The sequence below is a fragment of the Osmia lignaria genome, chromosome 13 (genome assembly GCF_051020975.1).
Source record: "Osmia lignaria lignaria isolate PbOS001 chromosome 13, iyOsmLign1, whole genome shotgun sequence".
Classification (NCBI taxonomy): domain Eukaryota; kingdom Metazoa; phylum Arthropoda; class Insecta; order Hymenoptera; family Megachilidae; genus Osmia; species Osmia lignaria.
The window spans coordinates 7276604-7301768 of NC_135044.1; the positions used below are offsets into that span (position 1 = coordinate 7276604).

The window sequence follows — 25165 nt, forward strand, 5'->3', positions numbered from 1 at the left end:
ATACGGGTTTGTTCTATCCTAAAATTGTGAGTAGATTTTTAATGAATAAAAAATGTCTAAAAATTATATTTCATCATAATCGTAACAGCTACCTTGTAATATTTTGTTCGAATAAAAGCGAGTTTTAGGAATTTATGCGATATAATTTTGAAATGAAACAAAGCTAGGAGAAAAGCGAAATTTAAAATTGTTCTCTGATTTATATAGAAAAGAAAAAAAAAACACGTTACTCATTCATCCATACTGTTACCTTTAACTCCTTTTATCTTTTTAATGAGCATGTAATCAAAGAATTATTTATCGAAATATTGTTTTAATTATTTACGTATATCAGAATGTTGATTTACTAATTTTTATTATTTCTAAATCACCATAGAACTTCTTTCTTTATCATCTTTTCATTTATCTTTATTCAAATTTTGAAACGAAATTTGTGATTCTTTCCTTGTATCATCACTTTTTATGAACATAATATTTTATACTTTGCAACCTTTATTATTGCATTATTAATAATTATTATATTAGAGGGTACGAAACAAATTCATAGTGCTTTACAAAAATACATGTCCATTCTAAATTTTAAGATTTTAATATGTTTGAGTGGACATCATTGTTTAAAAATTCTTTTATAATTAAAATTGAAATCTAATATTTTTTTATATGAAAATATTAGAGCTTTAAAAATGTAAGATGAACGTATAATTTTGTAGAGCATTGTCGCATTTCGTCAATGATCAGTTCAAGTAGGTAATCAGTTAAAATTTTTACCTTTCGGCTGGTAGACACAAACGAGTATAATTTTCCGCAGCTATGGTTGCTAACGTTAGAACAGTGACCAGAAAACAAAGGGCTTCCAGGGTGCATTCGAATCGACATGTGCTTAATGACTCTTCGTGACCAGCCAGAATGACAATCACGGATACCGGTATTACCATTCCTGTCACTAATAAGTCTGCCAATGCGACATTCACCAGAAATGCATTCCCTGAAACATGAAAATTTCATTTAAGATCATTGAAAATTGCAATTGGTATTAAGTAGAATAAACCTGAGTACCAAATATATTTTTTCACGCAGGAAAAAGAAACAATAGTTAATAGATTTTTTTTATACTTAAATATACACGATGGGGTATTTTTCATAAAAATCTTCTTGACAAATTAAAATGATTTTAAGCACAGTGATTTGTAGAGACGTGTAAGAACCCGCAAATATCGAGTACCATGTTCAACAAAGTTTACCCTGAATCACGTTCTCCAAATTTCGAAAATCCACTGTCGACCAAAATAATTCCCGACTCGATCCGAATATTGGGTGCCCGAAATTTTCAGCTTTTCGCATGTCTAAACTTTCGAGAACTCGGCCGACTCGACCCGAGTACGAGGTACTCGAAATTTTCAGTTTCTGGCACTACTTTAATGATTTATACCGTGCAACATATGTTTTTTTACTATTCCAATATTCCGTGTGCAGAGAAAAGAATATGTATACCTCTTTTTTTGAGTTGATCTTCGACCACCACCGCGGAAATCATGAAAACGTTACCAACGCTACCAGCAACCGCCATAGAGGCTAATAAGAGCAGTCTAGCTACCCTCGACCATGCCGACGATAAGGTGACCGGTGAAATGTCAAGGTCATTGTCGAAAACGTTCTCAGCTTTATCCATTCTTATCTCCGGCTCGAGTCCCATAATTCCAGCTAGACTGCTGGTTGTATCCGTATAAGCCGTGGTAACGTTCATTCTGAAACTAATAATAAAATCATCAATTAATTTCATTTTTACCATCGTACCGTTTTGAGATGCTTTTCCTTTTTTCCTAGGGTAATTAGAATTCTTACAATACACTCCTATCTTGAATATTAACATGTTGATACATTTGAACCTATTCGGATAGAAATGCTAATGCTATACAAGGTAATACGTTGTATAGAATATATTTATTATAATTTGTGGTTACCCTCGATCCCCACAGTATTCACCCTATTAAATTTGAGATCGGTAACGTCTTCTCTTAAATTATACACAGCGCTATCAGGGTCGATTATGGTCTCTCGCTATGAAATTTTGTTCACGTACTACGAGGTACCATGATAGCTAGCTGTGAAACGATCTTTACGCACTATGGTCGATTGTACTCCTCAGATATACCACTTATACATTGAAGTAGACGGTATTCATTTGATGCAGAATGCCAGATATTGCCTGCATGGTGAATGTACGCTATGATACCGAGTTCCGTTTAAGGGTGCAATACCGACAGCCATTTCCGTTGTAGTTAAAGGGTTAACATGTTCACTACCACTGAGAACATTGATGTACATGGTGAAACATGTTATAATGCACTTTATCAAGAATACATATATTCAAAATGCGAAAAATAATCTTGATCAAAAATCAGTTGCGTTTGTTGCACATTAAATGCAAGATCGGATAAGATTTCTGTTGCCCAAGGCTATTAATCCTTCCAGAACCCCTTTGATTGATGAACTCGGTTTAAAAATTTAAATTCATTCTAAATGAAATTAATTATTGAAACAAAAATTCGAAAAAAGAGAAAGTCAACAAAAATTTAACAAAAAAGTTTAAACAAAAATTTTCACGAACATAATTTTTCCTTTTTTGAATAATTAGAAAAATAATAATATGTATTACACTTAAACCGAACATAGCGTAAAAAAATAATTTTTTCGTTTTAATACTTTGTAGCAAATGGTTGAAAAATCGTATAGAATGTTAGAGTGGATATTGTATATTTATGTATACGTCTGAAACTTCAATTTCTTTCAAACTATTTCCCATGTGACTCGATACAGTAGTAGCAGCACCTCTTCAGAAAATACCGTATAAAATCTTGGTTTGGAATTTTGTCAAGGGTTGCCAGGGTAACTCGTTAAATTTCTGCAACGTCAGAAAAACCGCTTCCCTTTCAATTGCTGCTTCATTTGTGCGAACAAAGAAAAGCATTTTGTTTTCAGTCTGGCGAACGATCAAGGCCGTGTGAATAGGGACATTGTCACAGTGCAAAAACCAATCTCCACTCATTCGCTTTTTTGCCGCTTACCCTTATACAATCACCTAAATACAATCGAGTAAATCTGTCTGACGAATTTTTGTAACATTTTCATTGGTTCTATTCGTGAAAAGGTGATTTATATATGGTTGCTTTTCAATTGATATTGCTCCTTTGAAACGATTAAATCACTTATAAAAATTTATTTTTATATTACAAAACTTGCAAATATTTTCAAATTTTTAGGATCTGAAATTTTGATTTAAAAAGTTTGTAATTTTAAAATCCTTAAATTTTAGAATAGCAAAGGTCCCCTTGGAGGAGGGGGTAGTTTAGATTTTTAGAGAGGCCACGCCCAATATGGTCTCTAGCTAGTTAATGAGCTCTACTACAAATAAAATAGAAATTAATATAATAATTGATCAAACATTGTGAAATAAAATTTTCTGAAATTCTATTTTTCGGTTTTTCTTCTTTTTAATAAAGTAAGAAAAAATATAGATATTTACCTATTGTTCAGAAATATGTAGATGCTTTTAGTACATTTAACGGTTGGAAACAGGTTAATCTAAATGAACGTGTAGCTTGATAACAAGAGTAATCAATGCGTGTTTGGAACAAATATTATGTTTTGAAATTATCGTGGGACACGTAGAGTGTTTCTCGTGGATAACATACACCAAGTAAAGTACAATACGTTGATATAATCGATATAGTAAATCCCATCGCATAATAGGTTCAGAAATGGTTTTAGTGCTATCCCCTTAGCCATTCATTGATTTGAGAGGGGATAAACGCAAATTCATATGAACGATAGTTAATTTCTTTTTCAAACTACTCAACGGATTTATTAAAATGTTTCTTTCAATTGCCCAATATTAATCACATTTTTTGAAAATTAATGGTGATAAAAAATTTATTAATTAATTTTCAATCAACGAACTATGGTATTGAAATGTATATCAATAGGTTTTTAATAGATAAAATATTGAAATAATATTTAAAAGATATTAAACAGTATTTTTATTATAATATTGTTGTCTTTCTTATTTAGTAATTAATTGGTTAAATTAAATGTGTGACGTTATTGCTTACACCTGGGATACTCTGTATGTTAACTGGTAGCGTAATTGTGCTTCTTCATCAAATGTTTACAGACAGAGAGCAATGTTTCCCAATTAAACTTAGCTACGGAAACCTTTTGTATTATACATTACATTATGGAACCTCGTTAAATTTGTTTAATGTACACCTAAAATGGAACAGCATTAAACGTGGTAACTTGAATTTCGTGTGAACGTAAATTGAATAAATTGTATCTCTAAAATGGTAGAAAATAGAAATAATTGAATAGTAGTGTCACCTCAGGAAGTGTAGGCGTTTCAAGGATCTAAACCAGTTCTTTCTAATAAAATGACCCATCCAGTTTTCCTTTATTTCCCGAAAATTGTGCGTCGTTAATTTTCGTTGGAAACTGGGGTACGTGTAAAAAGTACACCGTGTGCGTTTGACGGCTCTGGTTCAGTCCCTCGTGCTCTGAATATGACGTATGTTCCGCAACGTGTCCTCTATTCATACGAGGAAATAATTAAAAAATGGAGACACTGTTTTTTTTTTTTTTTAATATGAAGAAATACGAGAAATCGATAGGAACAGAAACTTCAATTAAATTAGATTTATTTTCCACCGGTTAACTTTTGAATAATTAATTCTTTAATCGGTCTTCATTGTTTTAGCCCGTCCTGAAATTAAAAAAAAAAAATCATGAAATGATCTAGTTACGTCAATGTCACTGAGCACTTATGCTAAAAATGTCAATATCCATTTTTGTTTTAAAAATGTACCAATATTCGAAGAGTTTCTTTTAAAGATTCAAAGACGATTTAATTTAAACGGATTTTGTGACTGCATTTTACTACGATAAAAGGCAACCGATTTCACTCAATTTGTACCCCTTTTCACTACGGACAGTTGGTTACATTGAAGAGATGCACAATGAGCGATGTCTTTGTCCAATTTAAAGTACAATTCAAATTGAAATACCAAGAAACCGTAAAAAAAGAAAATTCGCTTTTCATAATCATCTCAATTCATTGTTACTTTTCTGAAAGAATTTATTATCATGCTCTTCATTCTTAACGAGCAGAGTTTAGTTACACAAAAGGAAAGCATCGTTCAATTATTAATGCAATTTTCGACGTCTTGGAATATCAAATATCTACAGAAATTTTCATTTCCTTTGTAAAGCGAATCATAATGTAGTTGTTAACAAATCAGATTGGTCGATTTTTTAAAATTTCATTTACCCTCTTCTATCTTGTCCCTGAAAGTCTGTATATTGTTAATAATTTTAAAAAAAGTATTGTATATTTTTTCCTTTATTTCATTCATTTGTTTAATAACACCCATGTTTTCCAATGCCTGTAACGCTAAAAAAAGCAATACGTATAAAATGGTAACATTCTGAAAAGGTCATTTGTGTTTCAAGAGTAAAGCGTTTGAATCAAAAGGGCGCGTGAAATTGCTCCTTTGAAAGCAAATGTTGTTGGCAAAAGCTTACCGATGCTGTAAAGAAACATATGGTTGTGTGGTTAGTTCTTATGAAAGGAACCTTTCCACAGAAAAACGCGAAACAGATTTTTCAAGAAAACTCTATTGGCTGAATTCACTTCATTCTGAGAGAAAAGTGAGGAGTTTAACATCAATTCAGTTCATTAACCTTCGAACAGCGGAGTCTGGGTCAATCGAGGTCCAAATTTACAAAACATATGCAGGGATATAATTTTTAAATGATAGAATTTCATTATATTGGAGGAATAATTTTTAAGGGAATAGTGCAAAATTAAACAAATTTTTATTTAAATGGATAATGAAAATTCTATAGGTCTGATGTTTTTTTAAAAATTATTATAGCGTTCGTAGTAAATTAAATTATCATCACAATTTACCATGAAAAAGAAAAAAAGAAAATACAATTTATAATTTTTGTGATATTTTAATTGCCAAAAATTTGTGTATTTCTATGATGAGTGAAAAAAAAGGAAACTCTGATTTATTAAAAATTTCTGAATTCACAATTTGAGTTCCACTGCTTTACATATCGTGTTAATTTCCTGTTAACGTAAGGCTTCTGTAAAGTAATTCGAAACGGGTGGAGTACATAACACCGCAGAATCTTGACAGCAACCAGTAAACAGATATTAAATGAACTCTGTGAAAGAATTTGCTTCCTGTTGAATGCAAACAATATGGAAAATTGAATCCTTAGAAGATCGATATCTTGTTAAGTGGTCAGTATCAGTATCTCATGAAGAGGAAATGGATAAATTCTCTATAAAACAGCTTCCTCGTTTCATTGTATTCTTAGAATAAGAATATTTATATAAATGTATAGAATTATCTTAACATTGATTAATATAAATTGTCAAAAAATAATAATAGATGAAATATGAATACTTTTACAATTTTTTACTCTACGAAATAGTAAATTCAGAAATGTTGCGACTTCTAAATATTAATATGAATAAATTTATACATTTTTCAACGTAACCTACCGAAAGTCGGCACGATCTTCCGGTACCACTTTACTATTTTACATTCATAAATTCGTGAACTTTCAGTATGCGACGGTGTGGAAATAACTTGCAATTTTAAAAGCTGTCGACGATTGATTAAAAAAAGGAGACACTATTTCCGGAGTACTTTTGGTTGGGACTGTAATTCAATCAGAATTCCATCGATCGCCGGTCCGAGTTTTATTGACCCTTGAATTTGTCGCAATGTTTATCTACTACCTTTACTTTTACACATTTAAAGTAAAAACAAATATCACTCCGTGGTATGGCGTAAATTTAACCCTTATTCAATAAATGTGGGTTGTGTACGTTTATCGAATTTTTCAAAATGAAAAAATTAAAGAAACAAAAATTGTAAAAATATGAAGATTATAATAACAAATTTGAAAAATAATTTATGATTTAGAAATCATTGAAAAAAGGAAATCATTTCTGAATTCAAAATTAAGCCTCACATATTAATTAATACACAATCAGATTATGTACTTGGGTTTATTTTAGACATATAAAAAAGAAACTGTGTAAAGTTTCTGAATTTCCATAAAGAGAATTTTCAGTTGGATCTTATCCAAAAAGTGGTATTACTTACCCACTAGAGCGTACTGATAAAATATTCAATTTACAAGTAAACTCTCTGATTGAATAAATATACTATTCTATCTAGAGTTCAACCAATTTTGACGAAGATAAAATGAAATGGATTTGAGTTTCTTTTGTTTATGTCCAAGAGTTTCTTGGCATCGTCTGATTTTCATTCGTCGGAATTTTTGTGAAGATTACTGAATGGTAGCAACTTCGACAGTCGCGGAATCTATGAAATTTACGATAACGGAAAATCACGTTAAAAGCTTTTCGCTTTGAAACATAAGTTTTACGACACCGTTCGACAAACTTTCCACTAGATTCGACTTTCCTGTACATATTGTACTAACAATAAAAAAGCAAGTCACGGATAAGTCAAAGTATTATGCTATTTCTTTTATACTATGTATGTTTGAATTATTCGAATTGAAAATGAAACTATCTATAATTAATTATATCTAATTACATTAATCACATTCGCCAAATTAGGTCAATGACAAATTCGAAAAGTAAACTATTTGGAAAAAACTATTGTAAAATTGACGTATTAAACGAATATTTTTATTTATAAAATATCATAAAAAAATATATAATTTAATCTTGGTTCAGTGCTCTCCACTCGATATCGCGTGCATTGGACATTTTCGTTTGTCAAGGAAAATTATTAACGGGGTCGAAATAAACGGTCAGTCTGGCAGCAGTAGTTCAGAGAAGTTTAATTGTTTAGCAACTTACAAAGCGACCGCATTGTTGGGCCATCACATGGGAAACCACCTTCGTTAACGAGCAAACCGTAGCTTCGTCAAAGAAAAATATGATAGACTACAGGAACACGTTCATTTGAACCGTTTCTAACAATAGAATCAGTTTCAATAAATATTTAAACGATAACACTTTATCAAGAGGCGTTCCTATATTTTTGGCCAGTGTACTTATGTCTGTGTATCGTATATTGCGAGCAAGATTGTTCCATTCAGCAAGAAACCAATTTCTTAGCTGCATTTGGTTCGAACGATAAAATATTGATCGAGATATCGTGGAGTAGTTTTTTAAGTGTAAAATATGATTCATTGTTTATTCATGCTTTATATAGTGTAGGCTAAAAGCTAGGTATTACCGAGAAATTATTTAACATCTAGCGGAAAATGGCCCCAAATAATTCCATTTTCTTTATGGATCTAATATTGACGTAACTAGATGAAAGCCAGGGTGTGGCCAAAAATGTGGACTGGCTTCCCTAAAAGTGTGAGCCTTCACCATTCAAAATTTTCAAAATTCCCAAAATTAAAATATTCAGATTTTCTGCATTTTGAAAATTACAACTTTTTCAGGACACCCTATATACATTCTTCGTCATAACTTTCTTGTTAATTATTTTCTGCTTTTACCTATTAAATGTACTTAATTGAACGCAAGTCAGTTGCCAGAGTGTTCATTTTACGGTGGTAATTACTTTGTACGGTTTTGCCTTTAATTTCTCGAAAAGTAGACATTTAAAATCAGTGTAGTTCCGTCTACTGTAAATGCATTTGACTTGAAACGAACCAAATGTTTGCTTTCCTCTTTGAAATTGCATTCCTCTCGAATTTCCTTATTCATCGAGACTAACGTTAAATTACCTTTCTCTAATAGAAAATTTGTGTAAATACTGAAAATATGAATTTTTTGTTAAATTAATTTTCAGTAAATAATTTAGTAATTATGATACGAATAAGGTAAATAAATTACGTTCTTCTTAAGATCTCGAGAAAAATATAAAATTTTGTATTTTGTGTAAAATACTCGGTAGGTTTTGCTATAGTTTTTCGAAATTAGGGGTAGGACTTCCACGTTAACGGCCCCATACTGCTCTCGATATACCGGTTCCCGTTTGATTACCGTAGTCAGTAGTCAAGCTGAGTCAGGCGCGGATGATAGATAAGTAAGTACTTGGGTAAGGGTTGACCGCTTCGGAACTCTGCACGCTGTTCACTTTTTTCTCCTTGAATTAAAATATTTACTGATAATTATATTCTACTAAATTTTAATATTTAAAACTTACAAAATAATAATTAATTTGCAAATAAATAATAAATAATTTATTTTTTCCAAAATAGATTGTTAAGTATCAGAAAAATGAAATGCACGTCTTATTTAAATTTATTCGTAATATAATAACGAGGGTAATGAAGAAAAAATTTGGGGAAATACGATGTGCGTAAAAAGGATGCTGAGCAATCCGTTAATTATTCGCCGGAAAGTGCTTCAAAGGCGTCGTTAGGTTTGAGTAGCGTGAGGGTGGTTTGTTTCATGTCTGAGAACTCCAACGACCGGGACTTTTTCAGTCTTACGTTAAACTAGTCGCTCGATAACGGGTCGCTGACTTCAACTCGCGTAGACGCCTTGTTAATGCCCTCATCTTAACGCTCGTGACATTAAATTTCTCTACGACCTCGGTAATCCATTGTTTTGCCAGAAAAAGGCTAATACACTCTCGCGCATCCAAATCGTGGAAAGTGTATTAATCAAAGAATATCGCAATAGCCATTCAATAATTTCCTACTTTTATCTTCAGAACCCAATGCAGGACTATCAATGTAGGTCTATCTATCTGTCTGTATCTGTCTATCAGTGTAGACTAAAATAAAATCTCAATAAAAAACAGAGAAAAGGAATTTTGAGTATGGTAATGTTTCACTTTGATTCATGCATATAGGGTAAGAGAGGATGCAGCTATTTACATACATGTGACATACATAAGCAATGCCTTCATTTTTATCTTATCCTCTGGCACCTTGACATTCTAAACCCTTAGCCCATCCTTCTGTGGATTCAGAAAACAAATGGCCCCAGAAAATACATTCAACGACGTCCCTGTCTGCCTTTGAAGTACCTTTCCTCTTTTTCTGACGGAGAATAGTTTTCTTTTGCTTCCTCTTGCTCCATTTGAGATTCAGTTTTTCTTTTTTCAAAAAGAAAGGAAGGGTTTTCCTATCACGTTGTTTCTATATGGAAATTTTTCTACCTCACAACCTGAAATTTCCTTTTTAGCTCTTTGACTGTCATATCACATATGTACTTAGGTGGATCATGCATTTCTATCACTTGTATTATTGACAATTTTTTGACTTACTTAATTACAAATACTTGTATTACAATAATAGATACAATTGATTAAGAATAAAAATATTATTTATTGAATTTTTCAACAAGTTTTTGTCAAAAATTATAATTTATTCAAACTTTCTGATGAGACACAATGGTTTTAAATTTTGTAAGCGGAAATAAAATCCTTGAAAATAAACCATAGGGAGCATAAACGAGCATTCTGGTGTGACAGACAGTAACTAAGGGCTGTTCTTTTTGAATGGCTATCCTGAGACCAAACAGTCATCATATACAACTCGGTGCAATAAGAAAAGGCACAGGGAAACATTTTAACAACCCAACCAGGGCGAAAATTCCATTCATATATTCCATTCTCTCTGTTCGTCGCACCGTGACATATTATTTGACCATTTCGGTGATTAACGAAAACACGAGTGTCTGAAAAAGTTGGTTTACCACGTCGTTATCAATCAGACCCGCATTTTTTTGTAACCAACTTCTCATCTCTGCACCGTACTTGCAGTAATTAGAGGACGCTCCTTAATTGGAGCGTCGCCAGCATTACTGTAACTTGACATGTACACATAGCGCTATAGGTGAAATGGATTTCTTAGACTCAAAGTAAGAAACATCTCGGTAAGTTTCTCGTTCGTTCATTACCCGATTATGTAACGCCTACAACATGATATTTTCCCGGTTAATAAACACATTTTTACGTGCTTCAAGTTTGTCCCATCGTGTCTTGTACCGGTAATCTTGCTATTGTCTTAAGTGATTTAGACAGCGGTTCCCGTCAAGCCCGGCAAAAAGGGTACAGCGTTGGAGGAAGGTGGTGTGCATGTCTGGTCTAGTGAAAGATCTGATCACACCGCGTGATAGAACGTACTGTTTTGCTACGAAAATACACGCGGAAAGGTAGAAAACTGATTTTGTTTCCAATGTAGAAAGCCGCCAGTGGGGTTTCGTGTCGGAAGCACTGCTTAACGCTCCAGTCAACACAATTACGTCAACTGTTGCTACACAACGAGCACCCTATATTCTTTAACATAATATCTCATCATGAAATTTCTAACAGTAGGAGAACCTTCGTTCTGTCATCCTTTTAAAAATTTCTATGTAATTTGGAAGAGAAATACTTTGGAAATAATAAGATTATTTTAATCCATACATGAATTTTAAAAAAGAAGTAGTTACAAATAGTTTTCTTAACGAGTTTCCTCCGTGGTTTGTTTTTCTACGACCCCTGCAAATATCTGTTGAAATCTCCGCGAACCAGTTCGCGAAAGAACACAAAATCCATTCACACGAGAGCAAGCCTTTTTATCTTAACAGGCGGCTCTTTTATCCAACATAGCAACTGTGAAGTACTCGTAGTAATGGCCTGCACCCCTTTCCTCCTAGCTTTACCTCGCGACGATAGTTTTGTACTACTTAGAACGAAACTAAAAGCGCACACCACTGGCAGCTACGATTACCGCGGCTACGACCAAGCAATTACATCAGACCATTAGTAGAGGCTCTATTATTTGATGGTTTGCCAAAAAGTTATGTCTAAGAGAGGTATTTTGATCGGAATGTTAGTGTACAACAAATCTAATAAGAGAATTTCGAAAACCATAAAGACGAACGGTGTCCAATTCAACTTTTTTAAATCACTCTAATTACTTTGGCAAGGGGACCGTGTACTCTTTGTTCCGAATGAACGAACGTTCCTTTTCTTGTCTCGTTCCGCTCGAATCGTGGAGAGTTAATTCTTGCGAAAAATACGATGCAGGATAAGAAGCGAGCTCGAATTAGAGTTTCAGAGGAGAAGAGAGTAGAAAATGATAATGAATTGTCCGCCCGTTCGTTTTTCGAACGGATACAACTCGTTCTTCAGATATTTACGAGCGGCACGTTCAAGTTTTCATCAGGGTCTTTCTTGCTTTACGGGAGGAATGAAAGTTTTCCCTATCCGGCAAACGATCCGTGAATAAAGAGTTTTAAAGGGCTACCGTGCATGGCCTGTTTTTAAAAAAAAGAAAAAGTTAGAACGCAGAGACACAGGCATATATCTACGCTAAAGGGAAAATACATAATCTTCGAGAAATAATTCAATGCAGAATTAAAACAAAAGAGGATTATCCAAGAAACGCAAGCAGGCTTTGGAAAAGGTTGAAACACAATAGATAATATTTTAATTCTAAAGTACCTGGCAAACAGAGAAAAGCAGGGAAGCTATCCGACTTAATAACAGCCTTTGATAAAGCAAACAGAAATAAATTGAGCAAGATCATGAGAGAAAAAGGAACAAGCAAAACTCGAAGAATAAGAATAGATGAAATATAGAAAGACACGAGTAACTGGGGAAATATCTGACTAATTTTCGACCACAAGGGTGGCCTCTATTTTACTTTGCAGTTTTTTATATTCACACTGTTACTTTAAAAATTATTCTTCTAATAATTTCTGAAATCATGAGTGTAACAAAACTGACATAAATGAGATTTCGAATGACATCAATATCCTAACTAATGAAATTTCAAATCCAATAAGATGATTTACTTGATACTATCACCCTCTCTAAACAAAATAATGGAAAGTCGTTGAGGGTAGTAAAAATCTTATTTACCGGTGTTTACGATACAACGAAATTTACTTTTAAAGCAAGGTTATTGGCTCCGCTGATATCCCAGGCTTCCTTCGAAGCTATATTTCTTTCTCGTTCGAATATTGACGCAGAAAGAAGTTCGCCCGCCAGCGACCCACCTTCTTGTCAACCGGACGGTTATATTTTTCGTCCTCACAGTTTCGACGTTTCCAACTAACTTTTTCTTTTTCAACCCTTTTAACCGTTTCCTCTCCATCCTTTTACCCTTACTTCTATGTTTTTCCGAAACTTTCCTGCACGCCTGGTCAACGTTATCCCCGAATCTTTGGCATCCTGTCGAACATGCGCACTTTTGGCCATTTTATTTTATTTCGCTTACATAACTGAAAACTATGCAGTTGAAATACAGAGATAATTATAAATAAATGACAGATTAGTTCTATGAAAATTTTATGACTTAGAAGTATCGTAAAATACCATTAATGGCACATCTGTTTAAAGCTGAAGCTTTAATAAAAATGACTGTATAAACGTTGATTTAGTTAACTCGCATGGTCCAATAAAATTGTAGAGAAGATGGAAACGAGAATTTATATCTCGTCGGTAAAATTTTATTTTCACATTACTTTAAAATCTCCGAATTCCCAATTACATATATACTGCTGTGATAAAGTAACAATTCCCCAAATGGTCGTTCACCATGTTCAATTGCTCGTAGTGATTTATACCCTATCATTAATCGTAATCACGTTCCGTTGTTGGATATGTATGAGATAATTCATATTCGTAACCCAATGATGCGAAGATTAAATACATTTATTGTTACATAACTTGTTATTAAAAATACCAAAGATTGTCTACCTATTATTATCTATTAGAATTCATCGGCAGAAATGTTTTGAAAGTTGCAGAGTAAAATTGGTTTCACTGTAGAAAATTTGCTGGGAACCAATATATTAAAGTTTCGATTACTTCGTTGAAGAAAATTTGCAACTCGATAAAAGGTACCTATCGACGATCTTAGCGAAACTAATTATGAAACGAGAAAAGGGTTTTATCCCACTTACGTGACGGATAATACTTTAATCAGCTATTAAGGTTGCATCTCCTTCGAGGCTTCACTGAGAGCAGTGCGAGGCAAGTTTCTAACAACGTCTAATCTAATCGAACGGTCGTAAGATATACTTACTTACAGACACTCGCTAATTCACTGCCGTATAATTCTCTATTAGGAACGCTTCGTGCTCGCACGCGTGTGTTCGATAAATTCTCCGTTTCTTAGAAACACCTGCCTCCGGAAGTCTAAATACGAGGAATTATCGAACGCTTACTGTATTCGATTTCTTAATAAAAATCAATCAGAACGTTAGAACAGTGAAGCAAGCATAATTTTGTCATACCTTGATAATCACGAAAAAGTCACGAACAAGTAAGAAATCACACGCTCAATTAGTCTGAGAGGAGTTTGAGAACCGCAAGGTGTTAAACATTGCTTTCTCAAGACAGTAATTAAGCGCTAAGTTTTCCAAGTAAGTAACAACAACAGCAACAGCTGACGCCATAGTGCTCCCGCTGGATCCATTTTATTCAATAAGACAAAGGATCTTAACAGTATTTCAGTATACACCAACTCATTTGCAATATCAAGTTTCGTTTGTCCGAATGAAATTATTTTACGAAAAATAATAAAATCGAGAAAGATTAACCTCAGCGGGACAAATAATCACCGTAAAACGCCTGAAAGTATCGTGGCCGACTTAGAATCTTGGAATTTTAAAACCTTAATAAACTTTTAGAATATCAAAGACTCTTTAGCCCCAACCTAGTTATTCCGATGTCAAATACATGTGAAAGTTCTTAATAACTTTCTTCTGAAAAATCATGTAACGTGGCCACAGACACGGAAGTGTACCCGACTGTTCACACAGAAGCCAGACTTGTTAGAGACAAGGTACACTGGCTAGCAAGCATTGTTTGATCAAACTTTGTATTAGATTTACGATGCGGTCGTTGGAATACTATATTTGAAAGGCTTCGTTAATTTACAACCTTTGGAGCAAAAGGCACGAAGGCAGAAGCTAGACGCACTGAAAATTTAAAAGTAAAGGACTTCGCTACTCCTTTCATACTTGAAAATGGCCATTGATTAAAAACTACGTAGAAACGAAAAGTTTGTACTCGGGATAGAGTGCACTGCAACCCGAAACGTTGCAACTTTCAAATCACGATTCGAGGAATCACGTCGTGTGGTTCAACCACGCTGAATTACGATAGCACCTGTTTCGAATTTAAATTTTTCCTCGTTCGCTCCCATATAATCAACAATCAATAATCAAGCAATGTTTTTTTAGATAGCAAAATCAAAAATTTCCCGTTCACAGATCAAAGTGATTAATTCCACATTTTTAAGTTTTTTAAATTTTATCAACTCTAAGGGAAAAATTTAGAAAATGAAATATAATGAAATATAAAACTATATTAAAATTGGGATTCTCTCCATAATCCACCGTTCGAGGATTAATCAGAATCCTTTAAAATAATCTAGAATAGCAAACTCCGCGTCATAAATCTGAATTTGTAAATCCTATTTCAATATCGAAAACAAATAATAGTAGCATGTGGTCAATGTAGGACCTTGGGGTAAGTGATTTAGCACCTTACAACCGAGGGGTAGTTAATCTATTGAAGCAACATGATTTGTAATCCAAACAAACCAGGTCGACGACACTACATGCATCAATTAACACTAGAATAACCATCGTTAGATATACAGGGTGTTCCATTTAACACGTTCAAAGACAGGTTGCAGTTCAACCGAGATAAGGAGAAATCCTAAATTAAACCATTAGGACATTATGCTCTTTTGATGAGGCCGGCGCTCAAAACCGCATTCATACTGCGGTCTGCTTTAAGCTTCCATTTTGATTGCATAGAACGCACCTACCCTCTAAGAAACATTTGTTCGTGTGGGGTTTCAGGTCCTTATCTTACCTTCAAGGGTTGGATTTCGTCTTCTTTCACGGTTGAACGATTTTAAGATCTCTTTGAATCTCGCCGCCTCCTTTGGTGCGTGTACATCCACCCAAGTAAGCCCGGACACGTTAAGACGCGCCTCATCTAACTTGCAATCTCCAAAATATTTCGCCTTTAAATTTTTTTTTTAAAGAATTTAATTACTTGATTTTCGATCCTTTGGAAATTTTATTCAGTAATCAATTAGTAGTACTGAACTGATAAATTTCACTGAAACAGTAAATAATAAAAGGAATTTTTGCTGTTTACTACGTACACCATGTATTTCACCGCATCGTTAATTAACCTGAGTACATGCAATCATTTGATGTGTAACACGACAGAATTATTCATGTAGAATGGCAGAATGGTAATCACGATAATTTCATTAGCATCGTAGTTAACAATCGCGCCAATCAACTGGACAACAATTTGAAGCTGATGATTAATTACGAAAGCACATACACGTATCCCTTCATTTTTTTTTTTCATTCTATTGTTATACATCAAGAAAGTCTTATTTTAAACATATTTTAAAATACCACATATGGCATATCAATTTAAGGCTTAAAGTTGTTTATTATATACTGTATTTTGCATATATTTAAATATACATATTGTAAGTGTATGTACTTTCTTAATTATTGTCTTCTAATTCCTTAGAATTTCATACAGATTACTGGTACGAAAAAATGTTTCCTTCTCGTTGGATATCAAAATTGGCCATTTCCGATCATTATATTTTCCGCTTCTGGTTACATGCTGTCTGCGAAGAACGAACGGTAAAAAAAAAAAAACAAAAAGAAATAAAAACGCTTAATCATCGAACGTATGTATGCAAGCTACTGAATGTCGAGGGTCTAACAGGTACTCTAGGTACCACCACACCCAAACGAAGGGGTGTAGAACGCAAAGGGAAGCTGTATCGATTAGAGGCTCTGCTGGGTAACTAGCACCAGTTTCCATCGGCTTTCCACAGTCCTCCAATCTCCAAGCTGGCGAATTTTATACCATGTGTTCCATCGACCACACACCAAAACTCTGCTATGCTCCAAGTGCTATGAATAGACGCCATGTCTAGAGATCTAACAGATTTCCTGATTCCTGTAATTAACTTAATCGAAGCCCGTTTACATGCACGCTTTCCTGTGTTTAACGAACGACTGATCAGGGTCATTCTGTCTCCTCAACTTTGAACAAGTTCCCTACCTCATAGATGAAACAAGTTCATTATACAGAGTCAATTCCATTAATAAAGTTTCATTTGATGAATTTCTAATACTATTTATGAGGGATTATATTTCAAAGTATGTTAATTGTATAAAAGATTTGGTTAAGTTCTTTAGGGTTGGGGAATGTACGGTACCGAGGGCGGTGGGCTTCCCTAGGGAAGATGGTTTTGGAGGAAAGAGTTAATATCAGTTAATATCATCAAAATAAGAATTTTCAGATTATACTTGAAAATACGAACCTCTTAAATTTCATAATTATATAAATTTTTGCATTTTTTCTAGATTGATATTATCAAAATAAGGTTTTTGAGAATCACCATCGTTTCAATTTAAATCTGATATTTTTGTGTGCAGGGAGGAATAGAATAGAAAAACTTCTGGTTAAGTACCCACTAAAGATTATGATCTTCTAGTTCGAGATTCACTTATACTTAAAAGTACCTACATACCTCTTACTTATAAAAAGTTTGAACCTATCTAGTTTCAAATCGCCTTACAAGTTTTGTTTCTCTTCTGTAAAGTATTCACGAAGTGTTCGAAACTATCTGATTAGATTCACAATTACTTACGTTATATGCACGTATACCTTGATCCAGTTTCTATCCACATACTAGCACCTTGGTGATACATTGATTCCCTAGACAACTAGCGATTGCACTCTCTTCCTAACTTAAATTTATTTCGAATCGTGACGATAGCTAATGGAGAAACTTTCAGAGAAGGAGCTGTTAGATTTCAGCTAACGCGAAAATATCTTTCTCGCGATGTGACGTTAAAAGAATTTCACTTGAAGTGTTTGCTCGGTGCTTGAAAGTTTTCAAGAATCAGGGAAAGAGAATGCAACAACCCGAAAGTATGCCCAGTGAAATTTAAGTTTGCATTTGTCGATTTTCTTTTTCATTCGTTCTTTAGAATTATAATACTGAGGCTGGATAATTGTTTTAATATAAAATGAAAACAATAAAATTTTCATTTGTTTTATGATTGTAATATAAGATTTTTATCATCGTTTTTGCAAATTTTAACTTTCACATTTATATGCATTGAACTGCACAAGTATACCGTTATTTAAGCCTACTGAACCAATACAACAGAGCTTTTTACATGAAATGAGAGTAGTATAATCGCCCTAAGTGACACTCAAATAGGTAAGAGACGAGTCTCAAGATCTGGTTCAAGTTAAGAGAAAGCAATGATAGCGATAGCATTTACAATTACTTCCAAGAAGTTTGCTTAAGATGACTGCAAATAGAGGAGAGAGTATGAATATGAAATCAGACATAGGAATTTAGAGAATTTCATGCAACATTTTTTGTATAAATATAAATATTATAGAATTTGCAAAACTTCTGATTATTTCACTTTTTCTAATTGATGGCAAATTCGGGTTAATAGTGTTATTTTTGAAAAAAATAAAGTTATAAAACCATCTAAAATTTAAAATAAAAATTTTTGTTGTAAAGAGCATTTACAAAATAGATGACTATCTTTTAACATATTCTATGAATAGAAAATTTAGTTCGGCACGTTTCACTTATTCAAAACTTAAAATAGAAACTTTTATTACACAATGTGTATATTGGAAAAATGAATCGACAAATACGTTCTATTCAAAGAACTTGAAGCGTCTAGTAGGTATAACGAGTGATTTCAAACTTTTGATAGAGGAAGTCGCAAAATTCGATTTCAACTATCGGTGTAGTCACCAACACGTGCATATAACGCAGAGAAACGGCATTCAACGGGTTCGAACGTGATTCGAATCCGAACATCAATCGACGTTTGGTTCGTTTGAAGAGCGTTGAATAATATCCCAATCCGTGAGCGGTACTTTGATTGAACGTGCGATGTAAATGAAATTTTAATGACGTCGCTATATGGGACATTGGTTCATTTGCATAATGTCCCTCGATCGAAATTTATATTCACACGCTTATAATTATTAAATACTCCGTTTAAGAGAGAACTTTGAAATTGTTTGTTCCATACAAGCAAGATAGAGTTGATTTTTACAATAATTAATATTAAAATAAATATTGAAATATATCGAGTTTGTAGAGAATAGTGAAATTTCCCCTATCACAATTTTCTTTAGGGAAGCCCTCCATCCTTGGTAATGTACTTCTAAATATTTTATAATTTATTTGTCACAACGTCAGAATGGTGCACAGTGAAAAACTTAATTTACAAAAAAAATTCAATATATCATCTTTTAATTGCAAAAGTATATAAAGAATGAACTAATTAGCTGACTAATGCTTTCGTCCCTCTGATGCAGCTAGTTGCAACGTCGGCAAAATGTCAGGGTATTTATCTTCCTGGACATTCGACTACCCGAACCAATTATGAGAAACTGAACCGTAGAAATCTTAAGAACCTAGTTCTCCGAGCATGGAAGTCAGGATCAGTCCTAAACCTACACTAACAAGAAAAGTCGTCGAGTGATTCTTGATTCTTTTAACGAAATTGAACTCAAATAGTAGAAGTTAATTAAAAAATTCCAGGGCATTAAAGCGATGCGATGAAAACTACAGTTGACGCATTTTTTAATTTAAGACCAATTAAAATTGTCGAAATACATTGATGAAAATACATTAATGACAAGATGAAGTCATTAAGAAAGATGGCGATTAATATTAACACATCGAGCTTGGAACAATTTTTCGAAGTCTACCGTGAAATCGTTAAACTGTAAAATTTATGGAGTTCTATCTTATTAGGATTTACGGTTCGTCTCACAGATCGTAGATCTACGATCTTCCGATGCAACGCGTTCATGATATATGGTGTACTGTACATGCAATTAATTTTATAAATTCCATGTTGTTAATTAAACATTTCAACCGAGAATATTTTCAGTTGCTTCGTAAAGTGAGGCTCCTGAAGATTAGTACAGGTGTGTCTTATAGGAGATTGAGAAGTACAGCGATTAACTAAGCCGATAATCCAATACCGGTATCCAATTAATTAGTCTCCAACAGGTACACGCGTACAAGTGTACGACAGAGAAGCGCATTGAATATGTTAGGCAGGAACGTAAAAAGGGGGTGATTATCTGGGGTCCGATATCAAAGGGAAAACTTAACAAGTTGCATAATACTAGACTTAATCGTAAATTACATAGTACTTCCTTGCTTTGAGAATTGATAATGCGTATTATTTAGGGAACCATGACAAAGGAAATCAGCAGGTACCGAATTTAAATGTAATGTTAGTTCCATACATTATAAAGAAATAACATTTATTATCATATCCACAGTCAAAGATCACAGGAGATAAGGTAATTTTACCTATCTATTGAACAGGTAAAATTATATGACTGAATAAAGAAATTTTAACACTTTGAAGGCCACGTATAATAATTTATGCATTCAATGGCTGCAATTGTAAGTTTATTTCTTTTTACATCAGAAAAAAGATAACTAACAACTGTGAGAGAAATCTTATATTGTGCAAAATATTGTTTATAAATTCATTTTTCTTACAATATTTGTAATGAGAGTAAGCAGTTTCAATCCTTCGCATAAGTGAATTATTTTTCTTAAAACAGTTAAAAAAGAACCCCCTAAACTATTAATTTGTCGCGGGCTCAAATATTCCTTTGGACCGCCCTGAGGGTAGGTTCGAGTACTACAAGCAGCACACTGACGATCAAGATTTGCATCTCAAACAAGCCTGAAACGATTGTTAGGGTTACTATAGAACATCGCGTAACGAGGAACTCCAATCGATTGGAAACGATAAGCCAATCTGCGACGCTCCACCTTAACAAGCAGTCCACTTTAACTATGCCCTGTTTTGCTCGGCTCCTGGTCTGCTCCATGGCATATCCAATTGACAAGAATGAACGAAAAAGCAATTATGCAGTTCATGAAGAAAAACATGTTTTCCAAACGTTGATATCATCCTCCTCCTCCTCAGCCGTAAATCTACCCCCCTTGGGCACACAAATTCTCGTAGTGTCTACCCATAGAACTCCCGAAAACGGATGAAGAGTCTATGTTAACAAAAGACGTAATTATATCGTTGGTGGAGGTAAACAAACATCTATCGAACGCGGACTCGAAGTTGAAAATAGGTTTTCAACTTACTCGATTGTCGCGATCGCTTCGGCATTCTGTAGTACACGAGGCAGACACCCCCACATATACACGCCAAACGAAACCGTCAACCGCCATTGTCGCCAACACAATTCCCTGTGCTCGCATGTATACAACATTCTATTATTTTAAAAATCCACACGGTGGACTTTGAAAGAATTTTAAATTTCACTTCATTATTCCGCTAACATCATCGCCAGTTACCCTAGTGTAGGCGTTTAGTGGAGGGGGAAGGCGGTGAGCCTCCCCGGACGCCTTTAGTTCGGGTCGGCGACCGCTAGGTGGCAGTGGGATTGATTCTATTCTCGCTAGCAGTAGCCCGGCATGAGTTCCAAAAAGCGGGGTTATAGGCGTCCGGGGTAGAAAGCCTTTTTCTCTCTCCCACACTAGGGAAGTCTACATTGGCCGACACTGTACCTAAACTTTTATAGAACGGTATATCTTCAAAGTATGTCGGCTAGACGACAAATGGAAGAAAAAGGAACAGTCCCTTTGATAAATTTTGAAATACAAAAATAGGTGGGTAAAAGAAACAATAGATTTCCACTTGACGGCAGCTTGGCGAAGAATCTTGAAAATAAAACATCAGACTTCGGGTTACACGAAGGAGTAGCTGGAACGGGTCATATTGCAGAATAAAAAGCCAACAAAAGAGTGAGCCCGTTGAATGCATGGCTACGTGAATACACGTCACATTGCATTGTACGTCAAATTGTCACGAAAGAAGTTTCCATGCCGTTGGTTCGCAGGTGAAGGAGAAACTTATAGAGCGAACAGCGGTTGTTTAACTGGAAGAATACAGGAATCTCTTTGTCATGATGTACGGACTCGAACCCGCACCATAAAGTGTAATAAACCGTTTCTTCTGATAATTAACGATAACGAGGATATTCTTTCTTTGTCTTTCACAGTTTAAACAGATTTTTTATGCCATTTTTTATTCTACCATTACAATGGGCGTATGTGCATTTTTCTGCATATCCTCCAAAGACAGATAATGGTTTACCAAGGGTATATGTGAACAGTACCGAGCAGACAAACTTCCCTAGGGAAGACAGTGATATAAGGAAAGAAAGTTCTACCACTCCTGGCTTTATTCGCAGGAAATTTTTATTTATACAGGGTACCTCATGCAACTGAGCTATAACTGCGGAATGGTAGAAAAAAAGTTAGAAAAAAATTAGAAGTACTTGATACGTGTGTCAGAACCGAAAGCGGAAACGTTTCAAAGATTTCAAGGTCAATCTCGTTTGTTTAAATATTTTAAATTTTATTGCTATGTTTATTAATTCTTACAGAGAAAAAAAAAACTTGTAACACTTTGTATGGCGCATTCTGTATAGTTGACAATACACCCTGACGAAAGCCGGACGCTTTATTTCCGCTTTGTGCTTCTTCTGCTCCTGAAAGTCGATTTCGTTTTGTTCATTGATGCAGTGAGGTGTCCATATAAAAGGATATCTATTGTGTCTTGAAAATCTCCTTAAATATATCTAGGATATTCATGTTTGTCTCCCTGTGTTGCGTCATCTTTCTCGTTATACTTGAAATATTGGAAAAAATTCCAATTTTTTAAAAAACTTGCAAATTATCCTACATATCCTTTTGTATCTGGCCTATAATGATATGAGGCGTCAAATCCACGCGAACTTAGATTTTTTTTTTTAAAAGACATCGATTGACACTAAGGGTGCTTCCATACCAGACGGATACCCGTGTATTTGGATAGCTTCCCTCGGTTAAGGAGGTGTCTAGAGAAACCTCATACTTCTCTCACGATTCACTCATATTCCTTGCGTGCAAAGGCAGGAGTAACCCCTTGACAGCGGATTCTGAACTCACGAAACCGAAATACGAGTGTATCAGACAGGTGATGGAAGGATCCATCTTCTACATTTCTCCTAAAACGAAAAACATCATCTATGTTAACGACCACATAAGTAGTACTTTGCTTTATTAACCACGTTCGGCGGGCCATGGATAGAGCCTCAATTTTAATTATTTTGTATTTTATATTATTTTCATTTTCTAAATTTTTATACATGAAATTCTTTCGTTTAAAAATTATAATCTGTCAAAGGTTTTATTATGCATAAGGTCCTTTCATGCATAAATGGTCGTTTATATGAAAAATCTCAGAATTCTATTCTGTTTCATTGAAAAAATAAAGAACGTGCTTCAAATATTTTTTCTTCTTTTTAGTCAAGCATTTGGAAATGTCTGCTTGCCTAATTTAGGGAGACACGCGCGTCCAACATTCTTCCAAAACTAATATCATCCACCGTGGTAGGAAACAGAACTTCTCAGATATTCCTTTCATCGTTGAAACTTTTAACATGCTAAATTCCATAAAAATATAATATTCAGATTATACCGAGAGAGTTGCATAATTTGAACATCAACGTTTTATAAGATATTTCATAAATTAATTTTGAAAAATTTGAATCGCTAAATTTTTCCAAAAAATAAAGGAACGTGTTACAAGTGCAAATAAAACATGAAAAAAAAATGGCATTGTTAAATTCATATAATCGAAATATGAGATTTGATGTACCAGTTCCGTTTGTTCAGCAGTATATTATTAGTCTAGTCTCTCATTTGGAAACTTTTTCGAATTTTTTCAAACAAGCGCAGTTTGAGGATCCCTGTAGTTGAAGCAAAACAGGCCAGGTGTGACGAAAACTCGTTATTAAACGGCCGTGCTCGGCGGGAACAGTCTAGACAAAAAAGCGTACGAAACAAAAAGGTAATTGAAGTTTAGCTGTGAACATATTGTTAGTGACAAACCCCAAAGTCTGATTCTTTGTTAACAATCGTCGTTTCTCTTTGCAAAATAATTGTTGGACAAATTTCATTTGAAATAATAATAAATTATTTATATGACAAATACTGAAAGTATAAACAAGTGGTAATGAAATTTGCCAATTAGTGTGTGATGCTATTTTAACCCTTGAACAGCGAAGCCTGGGTTAATCGTGATACTTTACACACACATATGTAGTTACATTCGTTGCTACTGTTTCCTATATTCTAAGTTGGGATTGTTTGAAGATTGGAAGGAACTCCAGAAAAGTAAAAGACCACCTGGGAGGGAAAATCTCTTCGAAGAAGTCTCACGCGAAGCACAGCTATTCCCTCTGTACCCTTTTTCTCTGATTTTTTAGTATAACAAGAGCAGCAACGACGACCATTGGGGTTTATTTGAAGAAAATCTGAAGGGTGCTATCAAAATCTTGGTCGAGTTTTATTTAACCATATCATCGCGTGCAACTTATTATTAGACTTCTTTTAGCCGAAGAAAAGCATAGAAGAAGAACTGTTCAACCACTCTCTTCACTTGCCTTTGTTCTTTATGTGAAAAGATAGGAGGTTCTGTGCTAGGCTCGCCCAAGTCTCTCTATAGGGCGTAGGCTCTACCTCACTCCTCCAAAAATTAAAAGCAAAGACTCTTCCTTTGACACATTTGTTTTACCCTTTATAACAGAATCATGCGTTCCTTATTCAGTTATAATACCTAAAGGTCAGAGAACCCAAAATGATATATTCCCTGCTCGAGGTAAACCAAATTATGATTAATAACTAGAAGTTACGAGGTTCCACTAGTAACACTTTCCTGCGGCTTCCGGTGCTGACCATAGGTCGGTTAGCTCGCACGTCTTCACGTGTCTTGTGGCTTCCGGTGTTAACCATACATTAGATCGTCTGCTAATAAGAATTTCATAACCTAAGAAGTTGCAAGCAACCCTCAAATCTTAATTTATTGTTGATTTCATTATATTTATTCTTTGGAAAAAAATGAATACTTCCTTAGTACTAAAATTTGATATGAACTTATTGGACAATTTCAAACCTTTCCCACTAAAACTGTATTTACTGTATTAATTTCAGATTTAAAATAAATCTGATTACATTTGAAAATTATCTTTCACCGTGTAATAAGGTCACGAATACGTTTTATTTCAAACTATGTGGA

The 25165-nt window shown here is 34.2% G+C and overlaps 1 protein-coding gene across 5 annotated transcripts in view; it reads right to left on the minus strand.

Annotated features, from left to right (window-relative positions):
• LOC117602224 (adenosine receptor A1) overlaps positions 1 to 25165 on the minus strand; it is a 39469-nt gene that overhangs the window by 7672 nt on the left and 6632 nt on the right. For all 5 annotated transcript variants that reach the window (XM_034319960.2, XM_034319962.2, XM_034319961.2 and 2 more), the window contains 2 exons: positions 1492 to 1751; positions 769 to 985 (listed from right to left, as the gene is read on the minus strand). In XM_034319960.2, coding sequence (XP_034175851.2) covers positions 769 to 985; positions 1492 to 1744 — 470 coding nt within the window. In that variant the 5' untranslated portion in view covers positions 1745 to 1751. The remainder of the gene's footprint in view (positions 1 to 768; positions 986 to 1491; positions 1752 to 25165) is intronic.